At 44.8% G+C, this 14969-nt stretch overlaps 1 protein-coding gene and 1 long non-coding RNA gene across 2 annotated transcripts; one reads left to right on the forward strand and one right to left on the reverse strand.

The window, feature by feature from the left end:
- Nucleotides 1-57: 57 nt before the first annotated feature.
- IGFBP6 (insulin like growth factor binding protein 6) lies at nucleotides 58-4448 on the reverse strand. The gene is made up of 4 exons (XM_039862102.1): nucleotides 4077-4448; nucleotides 1239-1378; nucleotides 946-1065; nucleotides 58-388 (listed from the first exon to the last, which is right to left on the reverse strand). Exons 1-4 carry the CDS (start codon nucleotides 4408-4410, stop codon nucleotides 266-268), a joined length of 717 nt encoding a protein of 238 aa, XP_039718036.1. The 5' UTR covers nucleotides 4411-4448; the 3' UTR covers nucleotides 58-265.
- LOC120602131 (uncharacterized) lies at nucleotides 278-12201 on the forward strand. The gene is made up of 4 exons (XR_005652636.1): nucleotides 278-415; nucleotides 1385-5732; nucleotides 7478-7577; nucleotides 11418-12201. It is a non-coding gene; the product is annotated as an uncharacterized LOC120602131 (long non-coding RNA).
- Nucleotides 12202-14969: the final 2768 nt, after the last annotated feature.

Consider the following 14969-nt stretch of genomic DNA (forward strand, 5'->3'; position numbering starts at 1 on the left):
GTAGAGAAAAGGGCCAGAGGCTCCAGAAGTATAAGAGGTGGACACAGAGACATAGACTTGAGAACCCCAACACAGCTTTATTAACACTCCAAGCCAACACCAACAATCTTTCCAAGTGTGAGGTCCCAGGGGTGAAGGGTCAATGGGGCAGGGCCTGAAGGTGGGGTTTGGCGCTCAGGGCCCCTGCGTTACTCATTACTCAATAAATGATGCAAGACGATAGCCCCATGCTCTTGCCAGTGGCCCTGTGGGTCCCCACCTGGCCTTAGCCGTTGCTCCCGGTGGAGCAAGGAGAGCTTCCATTGCTGTCTGAGGACCCTGGCAGAGGCTGGCCCATCCGATCCACACACCAGCAGGGACCTCGGCGCTGCCCTTGGGAGGAGCGGCACTGGGGAGAGAGGCATATGGATCAGAGGTGAGGCCAAGGCTCCAGCGGGAGAGATGGGAGGGGTTCCACGATGGGAGGGGATGACGTGTGGACTCCTATGTCTGAGTATGCAGAAACATCTGAGAGTTTTCAGGACTGTAAGGCCCGCCGGGTTCCCTTCCCTTGCTTCTCCTCTTCTCCACCCACAAAATTGTGCCATTCTTCTAGGCTAGAACAGTAGTTCTCAAAATGTGGCTCCCAAACCAACAGCATCAGCATCACCAGGGACAGACTTAGAAATGCAAATTCTCCGGCTCTTTGTGCGAGCTCAGCCACCTGTGTGTTCACTGCCCTCTAGGTGACTCTGATGTGCCTCACATTTGTGCACCTCTGAGTTAGGCAGCCTAACTCCGCTACTACAGTGTGTGATTGTTTAGTCTCTGTGTAGACCCTAAAGTTGGGAGATCCTTAAAGGCAGGAACAATGTCTTATTTATAAAACTATATAAGAACCCCCCTCCCCAATTCCTGGTAGGAGCCTGTACTGATGGACCAAGAGGAGGAGAGGAGTGGCCTTACCTGCCGTTTCCGGTAGAAGCCCCGATGGTCACAATTAGGCACGTAGAGGGTGTGAGCCCCCCGGTAGACCTCAGTCTGAAGTTGCTGCAGCACTGAGTCCAGGTGTTTGCGGCACGGACCCTGGGGGAAGGGAGAGCAGGCAGTTTAGAACCACTTCAGCCAAGCTCCACTGCACAGTCCACTGGCCCTACCAGGACTGACTTGAGAGACTTCTCTGAGTCCAAGAAAGCAGTCTCAGGTGGGCATCTCCAGGGCTCCCTACCCCTCCTGCTCCCTGCCAGCCTCAAACTCACCATCTCGGTGTCTGGGATAGCTCCAGGATTGGGCCTGGAGGGAGTAGTAGAGGTCCCCGGGTTCCTCTGTTGGTCTTTGCGATTCACATCCTGTTGGCGAGTAGTCCCCGTTTGGGGTTTACTCTCCTTAGGATTTTCCCCTACAGCCACAAGAGGATGGGAGAAGAAGAGGCCAGAAATCAGCCAGATGTCAAAGACCAGAGCCAAATGGAAAAGAGCCTTGCTCACCCCCTACTCGCTGAAGTGGGTGGAAGAGAGGGAATATGGGGGGGTGGGTCAGAACCTGGCTCTTCCCTTACCTTCTTGCAGCCTCATCTTCTTTCTCTGGTAAATGGTATTATTACCTTTACTGACAACATCCCTAGACAAGTTTTACGGTTTATAAGGAAGAAGCGCTTTGAAAAGCAAAAATCGGGAACAAATACAAATACAGTAGTTGCCCCACATCTGTGGTTTCAGTTACCTGTGGTTAACAGAGGTCTGAAAATATTTGACAGAAAATTCCAGAAAGAAACAATTCATAAGTTTTAAATTGCTCGCTGTTCTGAGTAATATGTTGAAATCTCACGCCCTCTTGGTCTGTCCCGCCCAGCTAGGAATCATCCCTTTGTCCAGTGTTGCCTTTTAAGTGAAAAGGTGAAAGTTCTTGACTTAATAAAAAAGAAAACATATCTAATGCTGAGGTTGCTGAGATCTACAGTAACAAAGAATCTTCTATCTGTCAAATCGTGAAAAAGGAAAAAGAAATTCATGCCAGTTGTGCTGTCAAACCTCAAACTGCAAAAGTTACAGCCACAGTGTGTGGTAAGTGCCTAGTTAAGATGGAAAAGACATTAAATTTGTGGGCGGAAGACGCAAACAGAAAATGTGATGTGATTGAAGGCAATGTGTTGCCACAGAAAGCACTGAGCTTATATGAAGACTTCAGCAAGGAATCCCTTGAAATAAAGTGACACCTACGCATTTACTGAAAGTAAGGGATGGTTGCACAGATTCAAGAATAAGTTTAAACTGAAAAATATAAAAATTACTGGAGAGGCTGCATCTGCTGATGAAGAAACTGCTGCCACATTTCTGGCAGAGTCGAAGAAGTTGTTTAGGGTTTGGCTCTATCTGCAGTTTCAGGCATCCACTGGGTGGGTGGGTGTCTTGAACCTTATTTGCCCAGCGGATACATTGGGAGGCCTTGGGTTTGGAGTGAAAAGACCTGTCTGTTCCACAGAAGGCCAACAGGGGGTGCACCAAGGCAGAGAGATGGGGCAGAAGAGCAACGGATGTGGAATTGGTCACAGGGACCCAAGTGGAACGTGTGTCCCTGCTGTGACCCTGCTGTGACTCAGCCCACCTCTCCTAGGCCTGAGCTGTGGTTACTTTGGGGGCAGCGGGGGCCTCTCTTTTCTGGTTCCCTGTGTCTCAGCCCAGTTCAATTCCAGTGCTCCCAGAGCATGTGAGATTCTGAATGTACCATTCTGCCCTGGATGGGCAGAGGGCAGGTTGCAACAGTGCAGGGAATAAGGAGCTTCCAACCTGCAGTCTGCTCCTGGCTCTGGAGAAGATTTACACACGGTGTCTGGGGTGCCTGGGGCGATCTCAGGATGGCATAAGGTGAGGAGATAAGTCAGGTCATCAGGGCAGGAAAAGGCAGGGAGGGGAGCATGCACTGCTTGGAATTCACCCAGCTGTAAAATTAGATATTGTGACCGCTGGAAAGATCATTTCTCCCCCTCTGTGCCCAAAGCAAGCTCTGTTCAGTTCCCCAGACCTCAAACCTAGACAGTGCTCCCATCTGCCTATTACTCACAGCTGGAGCCACTTCCTCTGTAGGAGTCTGATCCTCTTCCCTCCACACTCCTTAGCCCTTGCCCCTCATTCCCTCCATTTGGCACCCTACCATGACCATGCTCCCACTGTCTCCTCTGGCCCACCTGGGCCACTCCTTTTAGGAAGAACCCCTAGCAGCCTGGATACTTGCATTTGAGACTGAAAGAAACTGCAGGTTAATTCCCTATTCCTTCTCATGGAAGAAACCAGGGAGATGGGGCAGAAGAGCAACGGATGCAGCTCAGATACCCCTGGAGTGGGAGCTGTTTGCATTTCCTGCCCTCCCCATCTCCCTGCTGCCCCCCGTTTTTGGGGTTCTGACTCACTTCTGTCCCACCCACTCAATGACTCAGCCTTCTATTCTCCTCCCTGGGGTGGGGTGGGTAGAGGGTTCTGAACAGCTTTAAATCATAACTCTGATTTTGCAGATTCTTTCTTTTCCCACCTCTCACCCCATTCCCCAGGGGCGCGAAGCGCCTGCCCTCTGACCCTAGTCTAGTCTGAAATAACTCTGGGTTTGGGGAATCTTCTGTTCTAGACCTCACGTTCAGGTGCTCTGGACACCCTGATATTAAGAGAGGAAGAGATATTTCTCAGGGTGTGCGGATTTGGGAGCTTAGGGTTTCCTTCCCTCTTTCTTCAAATGGAAGCCGAGAACATCTGAGTCCTTTTTCCAGCTTGGGGGTTTAGGGCTGAAGGAGTTGGGCCTCTGTGGCATATGACGTGGCTCTAAACCCCTCCATAACCCCGTCCCTTTCCCCTCCAGACAAATGATAGAGGAAGCAAAGAATGTTGAGAACTCAGACAACTCCCTGCCTTATCCTCAGGACCTAGCCTCACTCCAGCCTTCCAGCCGCCCCCGCACTTGCCCCTTCACCTCCCTAACGTGGCCCCCAGGGCTGCAGAGAAGTGTCTACGGCAGGACCTCGCAGGGCTACCCGCGCCCACCTCTTCAGTACCCTGCCTGGAGAGTAGCGGGTCTCACATGGGCGGGGCAGGGGCGGGGCGCGGACTCACCCGAGGGCGTGCGGGCCCGCCGGCAGCGGCCGCGGCCCAGCAGCAGCGCCCGCAGAGGCGCCTCCTCTTCCTCAGGCGGCTGGCATTGCAGTCCTGGGGCGCAGTTAGGGGTGTAGACCCCGCACGGCTGCCCCTCCCTCCTGAGGCAGCCCCCAGCTTCCGCACAACCCTCAGCCGGCAGCCCCGCATCCTCCTCCACGCACTCCCCTGGACAGCCCGCCTGCGCCCCCTGCCCGCAGCCTGGGCACCGTGCCAAGGCGCCTCCTGGGCGGGCAGCGAGCAACAGAGTTAGCAGCAGTGGTGGCAGAAGCCTGTGGGGGGTCATGGTCAGCATTTTTGCCCCGTCCACTCCTCCCAGAGCAGTCGTAGCGCAGCTGCTGCCCGCCACTGCCTTAAGTAGCCTCCGGTCAGAGGCCAGGCCCTTTAAGAGCCAGGTGAAGGAGGGTGGGAGGAAAAAGGCAGAGGCATTCCCTAAACTGGGTGGGACTGGAGAGGCCCGCCCCACCTGGGTCCTCCCCACTCTTCTCTACTCCCTCCCTTCCCGGTTTCTGTTTACTTTCCAAATTACTCTGATTTTTCTTGCTTTGTTCCCGGGAATCTCGCCCGGAATTTGGGAGCTGGACAGCTGGCTGGAGGAACTGGAGGGTGGAAAGCGGTGGAAGGAGGAGAGGACAGAAGTTGGAATGAAGAGAAAACCTGAAATCCAGTTCGTGTGTAGCTGCAGGGGCATGCAGGGGCTCCCGTGGGGAGTGAGAAGATGGCAGTCTACAAGTGGACAGAGGAGAGATTGTGCGTGGAAGTCGTGAGAGGGCTGGGGGTGAATGAAAAGAGGAGAAAGTCCGAGATGATGGATAATGGAGTCTTGGGAGTACCGACTGCTCATGGGAGAAAGTAGGTCAAGGGCAAAGAGTGGAAGAGTAATACTGAGGGTGGGGCAAGAGAAGGTGTCCCTGAAAACGAGTGTCAGGGGGGCCAGACTGGGTAAATCGATAGAAAAGGTTGGGGGACAAGGTGCGGAGGCACACCTCGAATGAACTGTTGGAAACCTTAGCATTATGGCGGAGTCAGGAGAGTCTGGAAGGATTGCAGAGGGGTCAGTGTACATGGGTGAGAACCTGGGAGGCAGGGACAGGGAAGGGGGAGATTGGCCGGTTGAAATTATAGGGGTGGAACAAAGTCAGAGGAACCCATACTCTTGGTGCTTAGGAACAGTGGTCAGAGAGCAGGACACACCCCCTAACTTCCAACCTCAGTCCTTCATTCAGGTCAGCCTACCCTCCATTCCTCTCCTTTCCCAGAACCTGTCCCCCATCCCGCCCCTACCCAGTATCATCCAGTGAATTATCTGTATTCATCACGTTGTGCTATGCCCAGGGGTTGTCCGAAGGTGGCTGAGGGCCCTCATTACACAAGTCTGTCTCTTCACACCAGCATTACTCTTCCCCAGGGAGTGCCCCACCCATCCCCAACACTTCCAGCCCAGCTTTCCTTCCTAGAGGGAAGAAGGACCGTTGCCTTCAGCAACCCACAACGCCAGGCTCTGGGTTATGCAATAGCCATCTCATTCTTTCCTAAAACAAGGGTTCTGGGCAGTGAATCAGTTTAAATTCTGGGCCCCCAAGCAAGAATGTCAGCAAGAACTTCCTGAACTTTTAGGTAAATATGAAATAAAAGAATGGCACTCCCAGCACCCACTCCCCCAACAGCTACTCTGGGACCTTAAGACCTGCATTTGGGGAGTAGGGTCTTTCAGCAGCAGCCCTGAGATTGGACAAGTGGGGAGGAGGGGGTTTGGGAGTGTGGGAGTGTGGGAGCGGGCAGCTCTCCTCCACCCTGTGAGGCTCTGTGATCTCCTGACACAAGCTCTAACCCCAGGGTGGAGAGCTCTGTCCTTTCCTCAAACTCTTATCACTATTTATTTTGTCCTGCACATGGTTCTGGCTAGAGCTTTTCTCCTGGGCTTCAGCAATCCACTCCTGAATAAGACAGGGCCTGTGGGAAGTTGGGATGGGGATCAGTTGGCTGTGCTCCCTGCAGGATCTCAGTGTGATTTTAAAAATATGTTTGTGCTCTTCCTTGGTAATTTATATTGCAGAAAAGCCTGGTCCTCTGCTAGCCTCTCACACCTACCACTCTCTTCTTAATACTCTCTCTTCAAACTCTCCCTTCCCTCATCCTACACTGCCACCACCACCCTACAGATTTAATGCTTGCACCTCCCCAGCTTGGTCCCTCCCTGAAGTCTAAGCTTGGTTACACGATCCAATACAGCTCACCACCCCAGTACTGCACTTTCCTTTTCCCCATTCCCCCAACATGGATGTCCAGAGCTTTGCATGTTTGGTGCTGGGGTCTAACCAGGCTCTTTCTTGCAGACTGAGACTCATGAATTCGGCTTCTTCTCCCGTAGGGATACCCTCCACCTCAGCATCCAGAGCAGGGATCTGAAGCACAGTGGGCACTCAGTATGTAGTATGGGCCAAGGTGCAAACCCATGGGAATTTGTCTGGCTTCTGTGTGAGAGGAGTTTGCTGAAAGCTTCTGCCAGAGCTGTGAAAAGGCTAAATAGCTTGGGCTATAACTTAGGCTTTTCCATAAATAAACTCTGCTGGGATTCCTCCTCCTCTTGCACATTACACTCTGTCCTCCTGATTGCTATATTCTGCATCCCTCACGCCCAGCCCCTCCCTCCAAATCCATGGCACTGTCAGGTGCTGACTTCCTTTTGAGAACAAGGCTGTAAAGGAGGGGGCTTGCCAGTACCCTTTTGAGCTTCAGTCTGAGGAAAGACAAGTTGTGACATAGTCCATAGATTAAAAAAAACCCAGAGAGGAGGACAGTGATCACATCATGACATGGCCTAAGTCTGTAAGCCTGATGGGAACTGTTATGATGACCTCAGCCGGTCTCCAGCCTTCGTTTCTGCCATCTATTCCACACACAGCTTCCCAGTTGTCCTGCTGAGGCACAGTCCTGCTTGTATGACTCTCTTCCCCAAAGGCCTTTTGTGGTACTCCGTGTCTACCCCCCTACGCCTCATAGAACCCATCTGGCATTCATGGCCCTGTGGACAATGGCCCTGGAGTGCACCATCTTCAGCTAGCTGGTTGCATCACCTTCCCCAGAACCCCTGGCAGTTTCCCATCTCTGGGCCTGAACTGAGATAAGGGGAAATGAAGGTGTAGTATAATTGGTGCTCAGAGGTAATTACTTCCCCTGGACTCTAAGCTTTTAGCTCACAAGGACTAAACCCTCCCTACACTCCCTTTACCGCAAACCAAATTCTGTCACCTCTTCCCTACCTGCTCAGCCAGCTGTCTGCCTTCTTCTGAATTCACCTCCATTATTGTGTTACTATCTTACATTTTTGTTTTTTTTTTTTTTATATCTTATTTTTCCAGTTACATTGTGAGTGCTTTGAGATTGGGACCTCATACTTTCTTCATCTCTGGGCCCCCAGCTTCCAGCCCATACAAGGATTTGGAATTGATACAAGTAAAGGTTAGTGTTTTTGGTGGGAGCAAAGGCAGTCTTGGGGGAGGGCATTGAGAGGTGAAGGGAGCTCCTTGCAACTTTCCTAAGGCTCCTTCAGTATTAAATACTTCTGAGTGAGCCCAGCCCTCCCCAAGGGTGGTCTTGGCCCTCCCACCTCTCAGCTCCTCCTCTCTCTTTTCTCTTTTCCTCCTTGCTCTCAGAGTAAAGGTCCAAGAGTTAAGAGGCCCAGAGTGTGTTCAGGGTTCAATAGAAGAAGGAAACTGGGCCTCAGGATAAATCAAAGAAGGCTTCCTGGAGAACAGGTCTTTACCATAGAGCTTGGGAGAAGAGATGGGTATGGGTATGGAAGTGGAGGGCAGCTCAGATAGGAAAGCACATCTTTAACAGATACGAAGATAAAGGAGCAAGGAGGGCAGAATAGTGTATGTGTGTATACGTGTGCATGATATGTATTTTGTCTAGATTCCCAGGATCCCAATGATATCAGAGAAAGAAGAGCTGGGAAAGGAGCAAAGCAGTGTTCTAGACAGGGCCGGAGTCAGCCAGATGGCTGTGAGCTAGGAATCACGGGTAGACAAGAAGCAGTGACTGGGGATCTGAAATTTGCTTTTTTTTTTTTTTTGTAATTAAATGAATAAAAGTATATTCAGTAGAGTCATAGAGCATCTATTTATGTGGATGTAACATAAGTAGGGAAAAATTGTGCTCTCAGGGAGCTAAGAGTTTATATCTGTCCATCCCCCCAACACTTAAAAAACACTTAAAAAAATCAACCAGCATACTAGAATGTAGACTGTAACAAATGAATCTAACTGTATTATACATTTACTGCGTAAACACACTGCAGGGGGTAAGAAAAAAAGGTGCTGACCTAAGTAACTTTGGAAAAACAATGGTTGACTAGAAACTATAAGTCTAAAGATAAAAAAAGAACAGCATATTCTACATAAACACTGTACTCTAGTTGATAATTTCTCTCATGGGCTAATGGGTTACAAATTTTTGAAACTGCTTTACATATATACTGAGGTTGATCAAGTAAGTAATGGACATTGGGAGAGAATTTACAGATAAGCAAGGGGGAAGGCTAGTATGAACCCTGTGGTACTTGGTTAGAATCTGAGACATCAGTATGAACTCATGTTTTACACACACACACACAGAGCTAGATACAGAAACAAGTATAGATATGTGTATATACATGGTTAGCATAACACATGTATTACCTTCACTGAGAGGGCCCAGAAGCAATGACACCCCAACAGTGGTGAGTATTCCTAGAACTTCGATCTTGGTTTCAAAATACTATTCTCCAATAAAAGGAAACAAAATTCCTTACAGAAACAGCTGATTCTAGGTCTAGGGCAGGGAAATTTAAGATAAGCTGGAGCATCTTATAGAACCAGAAAGTAAGGAAGCACTCAAAAAAAAACAAAAGGGTGGGAGGATATGAAAGAGACATAAGAACTAATCTGAAAGAGCTCCCACTAGTCAAAGCTGAAAACAACTTGAGCAACAAAATAAATAACATTATATTGGATTAAATAAGGTACGAAATAAATATATATGAATGCATACAGATTATATTAGTTTGCTAGGGCTGCTGTAACAAAGTACCATAAATTGGGTGGTTTAAAACAACAGAAATTTATTGTTTCACAGTTTTGGAGGCTAGAAGTCCAAAATCAAGGTGCTAGCAGGTCCACGCTCCTCCTGAGACTCTGAGTAGAACATTTTCTTGCCTTTCTCTAGCTTCTGGTGGTCACTATCAATTTTTGGCCATGTCCTGAGGTGAGGATATAGAAATAAGTAAGACATGTCTCCTGCTTCCAACAAGATCACAGTCTAGTAGAGCAGGGGACCCCAATCCCCAGGCCATGGGCCAGAACTGGTTTGTGGCCTGTTAAGAACTGGGCTGCACAGCAGGAGGTGAGCAGCAGGCAAGCAAGCGAAGCTTCATCCATATTTGCAGCCACTCCCCAGCGCCAGCATCGCTGCCTCAGCTCCATCTCAGATCATCAGGCATTAGATTCTCATAGGAGCACCGGTCCCTGGTGCCAAAAAGGTTGGGGACCGTAAGAGGATGGTCACATGAACTATTGATAATAATAATAATAAAAACTTACATTATCTAATATTTTCTATATGCCAAGAACTGTGCTAAGCCCTTTACATTTAATCTCCACTATAAATTTATAAGGTGGGTGATTTTATTATTCCCAATATTCTTTCTATAGGAGAGTGCTAAGGTTTTAAAGAAAGAACTACTGGAGCAGGGATTTGAATCCAGATCTCACCTGAGCCCTCTATGACTTGCCTCATTGTCGCCAGCCTCCTAATAATTTGGGGGCATGTTTGTTGGAGGTCTTTGCTTAGAAACATCTGCTGGGCAAATCCATTTCCAAAAGGCCTCTTCATGGGCTATGGATTACACTCTCAAGGGCTTTTAATATGATCACTTAGTCTGGGAAAAGGGCCATTTCACAGAACATCTGTGGTTAAATTCTGAACTCTTAATATGTTGCCATGGCTGAAATAGCTATTAGAATAGTAAGCAACAGAAGGAAGAATATGAGAAATAATCATAAGACATTTCCGAGGCTCCTAATGGAAATTTCCACCTATCATTTTTTCTAAGTCAAACTATCTGAAACCATACTTATCATCTCCCCCCACAAAACATTCCTCGGCTTTTATTTCTTTATTTTTTTGCCACTGGTCTCATCACTCTCTCAATTTCCCAGTCATCCTCCACTCTTTTCTTTTTCATGAAATTACTCATTCCTGTTGGTTACTCCCTCCTAATGGTTCCCCCATCTGGTCTGAAAATATTTCATTTCCATGGCTTCTGATGGTTTGGGTTCTCATTGTCTTTCACCTGAACCATGATGATAGTTTCCTATGGACTGCCCAGTTTTCAGATATGATAGACTCTGTACCCAGTCTATTCTTTCTGAAATGAAAGTAGAGCATGTAATTTCCTCTGTTCAGAAATCTTCAATGGCTCCCTATTAACTCTAGCAGCAAGTCCATATCCTTGGTTTTAAATCCACTGGTTCTATAACTCTATTATTACCCGACAAGAACTACCTACCCCTTGACCAAATATGCTGTTTGAATTCAAACATCCGAACTTTTGCTCATAATTACACTCTTAAACTTCTCCTTCTTCTCTAACCACATATTCTCTAATTTTTATTATCAAGCTCTGAATGTAATTGAATAAGTTTGTTTACCCTAATCTCAAGGAGCTCACAGTCTCTGGAGAAAACAGACAAGCAAATCAACAATGACACTATATAAGAATAAGAAGGATCAAGAGCCAAGTGAACACAGAGGAAGTAGAACTTAAGTTTGCCTGGAAGAATCAGAGAAGGCTTCACAGAAGAGGTGGTACTTTGGTTAATTCTTAGAGAAGCAGAAGTTTGTGAGTGAGAGGACTTGAGAGAAAGGCCTCTAGGCAGAGGTAGCAGCATTTGCCTTTAACAACCACGTGGCTGTTTATCATGTGCCTCTTCTTAATACCTCTTATAGTTTGTCTTGTACTTCTAGCAGCTTTTCATATACTGTGTCTTGTCTACATTTAACTGGCTTATGAACACCTTTAAAATAGGGGCCATATCCTCTATTTTCCATCTATAAAATGGAAGTTGTAATACTTACTTTACAGAATTGTTATGAGTGTTAGGGATAATTCATGTGATGTACATGGTAGGCACTCAATTATTTATTTATTTTTCTGTAATGAATGAATAAAGTGTCTAACTTATTTCTTGGCCCACACTAAGGTACTCAGTATTTGTTGATGAATGATCTTACCCTGCTTCAAAACTGTTGTGTCTACAGCTGGAAATATGTGCTTTGGAAAGAAGGCCTCATTGGACTGGAAGAGATGCAGGGAAAGGCAATGTTTCAGCAAGGTGGGCTACCAGCCTGTGAGCACTAACCAAACAGATGAAGGCTCTCCAATCTGAAGAGGAGACAGAGATATTCAGATTCGACCCAAGTTCACTGATTGCTTATTTATTTTTTGCATAATTCTCACAATGTTCCATTATTATATCAAGATAAGAAGCGATATCAGAGAGGTTAAATGCCTTACCAAAAGCCACACAGCTCGGTGGTGAGATACACTGGATTCCAAGTTCAATGCTCTTTTCACTTCAACACAAAAACTTTCATGATGTAGAAAAACATTAAGACTTTGGATAAATTAAATACAGACGTTTTTTCCCTCTAAATTCTCTAAATATTCAAACCACATGTGATTTCTAGAGCCAGAGAGAGGTTGTTTTAAGGCAAATAAAAGGAAGGATAGTCTTATGTTTGGGGTGGTGTGGGAATAAACAGAAGAAATGTATTGTTATGAAAAACAGCACAGACTGAAAAAGAAAGAAGTTAGAAAAAATTTAATAAAATCATAGATAAAAGATGCCTGAAAAGTCATGAAAAGACTAGACTTCCTCTTCTCCCTCTTCTTGAACTGTAAGACTACCCCAAGCTTCTTTCCAAAGACAACCTGGGGCTGTTTGCGGTTTCGGCAGGCCAGCTATGCCCTCCCATAGCCTGTCTTTGGCAAATCTGTTGAAGAAAGTATTCTGGGCTGTAATAAAACACTGGTTATAATAAATATTTATTTTTCCCTCCCTAAAATTTTGTCCTGAGAGTCTAGAATTTAATATTAGACAATCAGAGTAAGTTTAGAGAAATAGCAACTAAATTTCATACATCAAAATCAAATATATGCAAAATCAATATACAGAAATTGATTGCACTGTATTTTTTAAATTAAGTTTATTAGGATAACATTGGTTAATACAATTATATAATTTCAAGTGTACATTATAATTTGACATCTATATATTCTATTGTGTGATTACCACTCAAAGTCCAGTTTCCTTCAGCTACCATATATTTGATCCCTTTTACCCACTTTACCCTCCCCCAACCCCCCTATATTTGACCTCCTTTACCCTGTCTACCACTCCTCTCCTCCCCAGCCCCCTATCCTCCGGTAACCATTAGTCCATTGCTCATGTCCCTGAGTCTCTGTCCTGTTCATTTGTTGCTTTTAGGTTTATATTCCACATATAAGTGATATGTGATTTTCAACTTTTTCTGTCTGGCTTATTTCACTTAGCATGATTATCTCGAGGTCTATCCAGGTTGTCACAAATGGCAGTATTTCATCTCTTCTTATGGCTGAGTAATATTCTATTGTATACATGCGCCACAGTTTCTTTAGCCAATCATCTATCGTAGGACACTTTGGTTGCTTCCATGTCCTGGCCACTGTGAATAATGCTGCTATGAATATCAGTGTGCAAATATCTTTTTGGATATGGGTTTTCAAGTCTTTGGGGTAAATACCCAGTAGTGGGATTGCTGGATCATATGATAGGTCAATTCTTAGTTTTTTGAGGAATCTCCATACTGCTTTCCATAGTGGCTGTACCAATTTGCAGTCCCACCAGCAGTGTATGAGGGTTCCTTTTTCTCTGCATCCTCTCCAACATTTGTTATTACTTGTCCTGTTGATTATAGCTATTCTAACAGGTGTGAGATGGTATCTCATTGTGGTTTTGATTTGCATTTCCCTAATAGCTATCGATGTTGAGCATCTTTTCATATGTTTGTAAGTGATTGTATTTATATATATTAGCAATGAAAACTGGGAATTGAAATAAAGTAACATTTACAATTGTATCAAAATACGGAATAGTTCAGGGATAAACCTGACAAAGGATCTGCACACTGAAAACTACAGAACATTGCTGAGATAAATTAAAGTAGAAAAATAAATTGAGAGATATACCATGTTTGTGGATTGGAAGACTTTCATGTTGTTAAAATGTCAGTTCTCCCAAAATTAATCAATAAAATAGATTCAGTGTAATCCCAATTAAAATTAAGATTGAGTTTTTTTTTTTTTTTGGTAGAAATTGGCAAGCTGATTTTTCAGGTGGAAAAGGATCAGCTCTAGAATAGCTCAAACCAACTTTAAAATAGAACAAAATTAGAGGGCTTATACTACCTGATTTTAAGACTTATTATAAAGCTACAGTAATCAAAACATAAAGATAAAGACAAATCAGTGCCACAGAATAGAGTCTAGGAATATAGCCACACATTGAGTTTTTTCTTTTCTTTAAAAAAAAAAAGTATTTTTTTTAACTTGCTCAAGTAATTTTCACTAAGGTGTAAAGGCCATTCAGTAGAGAAAGGATAGTATTTTTAACAAATGCTGCTGGAACAATTGAATATCTATATACTAAGAAATGAACTTCGATCCATATCTCACACCATATACAAGAATTAACTCAAAATGAATCATTTATCTCAAGAAAATTGTTAAAGCATAACCTCAATCTAATAATGAGCAAACCAGATAGAATGAAACTGAGAGAAATTGTACAAAATAACTGGCATATACTCTTCAGGAAAGGCTGAACTGCTGTCCCAGACAGAAGAGACTAACAAGACATGACAAGTAGATGTAATGTGGGATCCTGGTTTGGATCCTGTACAAGAAAAAGGACATTGGTGGGATAATTGGTGATGTTTGAATAAGGTCTAGAAATTATTTAACAGTATTGTACCAGTGTTAATATCCTGGTTTCAATGATTGTATTATGGTTATGTAAGATGTTAACATTAGGGGAAATTGGGTGAAAGGTATATGGAATCCTATGTACTATTTTTGCAGATATAAAATTGTTTCAAAATAAAAATAATTTAATGGATTATGACTTAAATGCAAAACCTAAAATCATAAAACTTCCAGAAGAAAACATAGGGTAACATCTTTGTGACCTTGGGTTAGGCAAAGATTTCTTACATAGAACACCAAAAGCATGATTCTTAAAATAAAAACTTGATAAATTGGACATTTTCATGATTAAGAACTTCTGCTCTTTGAAAGACACTGTTAATAGAATGAGAAGACAAGCCACAGACTGGAAGAAAATATTTGTAAACCATATATCTGATAAAGAATTTGAATCCAGAATATATAAAGAACTTTCAGAATGACTCAATTTTTTAAAATGGGCAAGTGATTTGAACAGACACTTCACCAAAGAAGATATATGAATGGCAAATAAGCATGTGAAAAGATGCTCAATATCATTAGTCATTACAGAAATGCAAATTGAAACCACAATGGAATATCACTACATACCCATTAGACGGGCTATTTTCATAGCTCAGGAAGAGGAAGTGCAAGAGAAGAAATAAAGGAAACAGAAGGAGCTGGAGACGAGTTGGGGAGAGTAACTTTTCAGAACTATGTAATCCAGGGTCTTATTTCCAGTATGCCAAGCGGTCACATGATGATGGTTTCCATTTCATTCAACATTTGTAGAGTACCTACAATAAATCACGGGGTCTGAAGGAACT

This window comes from Pteropus medius, unplaced genomic scaffold (genome assembly GCF_902729225.1).
Source record: "Pteropus medius unplaced genomic scaffold, Ma_sr-lr_union100, whole genome shotgun sequence".
Taxonomy (NCBI): Eukaryota; Metazoa; Chordata; class Mammalia; order Chiroptera; family Pteropodidae; genus Pteropus; species Pteropus medius.

Coding starts and splice junctions, on each gene's coding strand:
- IGFBP6 (XM_039862102.1), bottom strand. CDS start 4,410: ATGCTGACCATGACCCCCCACAGGCTTCTGCCACCACTGCTGCTAACT. Junction 1,379..4,076: donor GCGGGCCCGCACGCCCTCGG/GTGAGTCCGCGC, acceptor TTGTGGCTGTAG/GGGAAAATCCTAAGGAGAGT. Junction 1,066..1,238: donor CTATCCCAGACACCGAGATG/GTGAGTTTGAGG, acceptor CCCTTCCCCCAG/GGTCCGTGCCGCAAACACCT.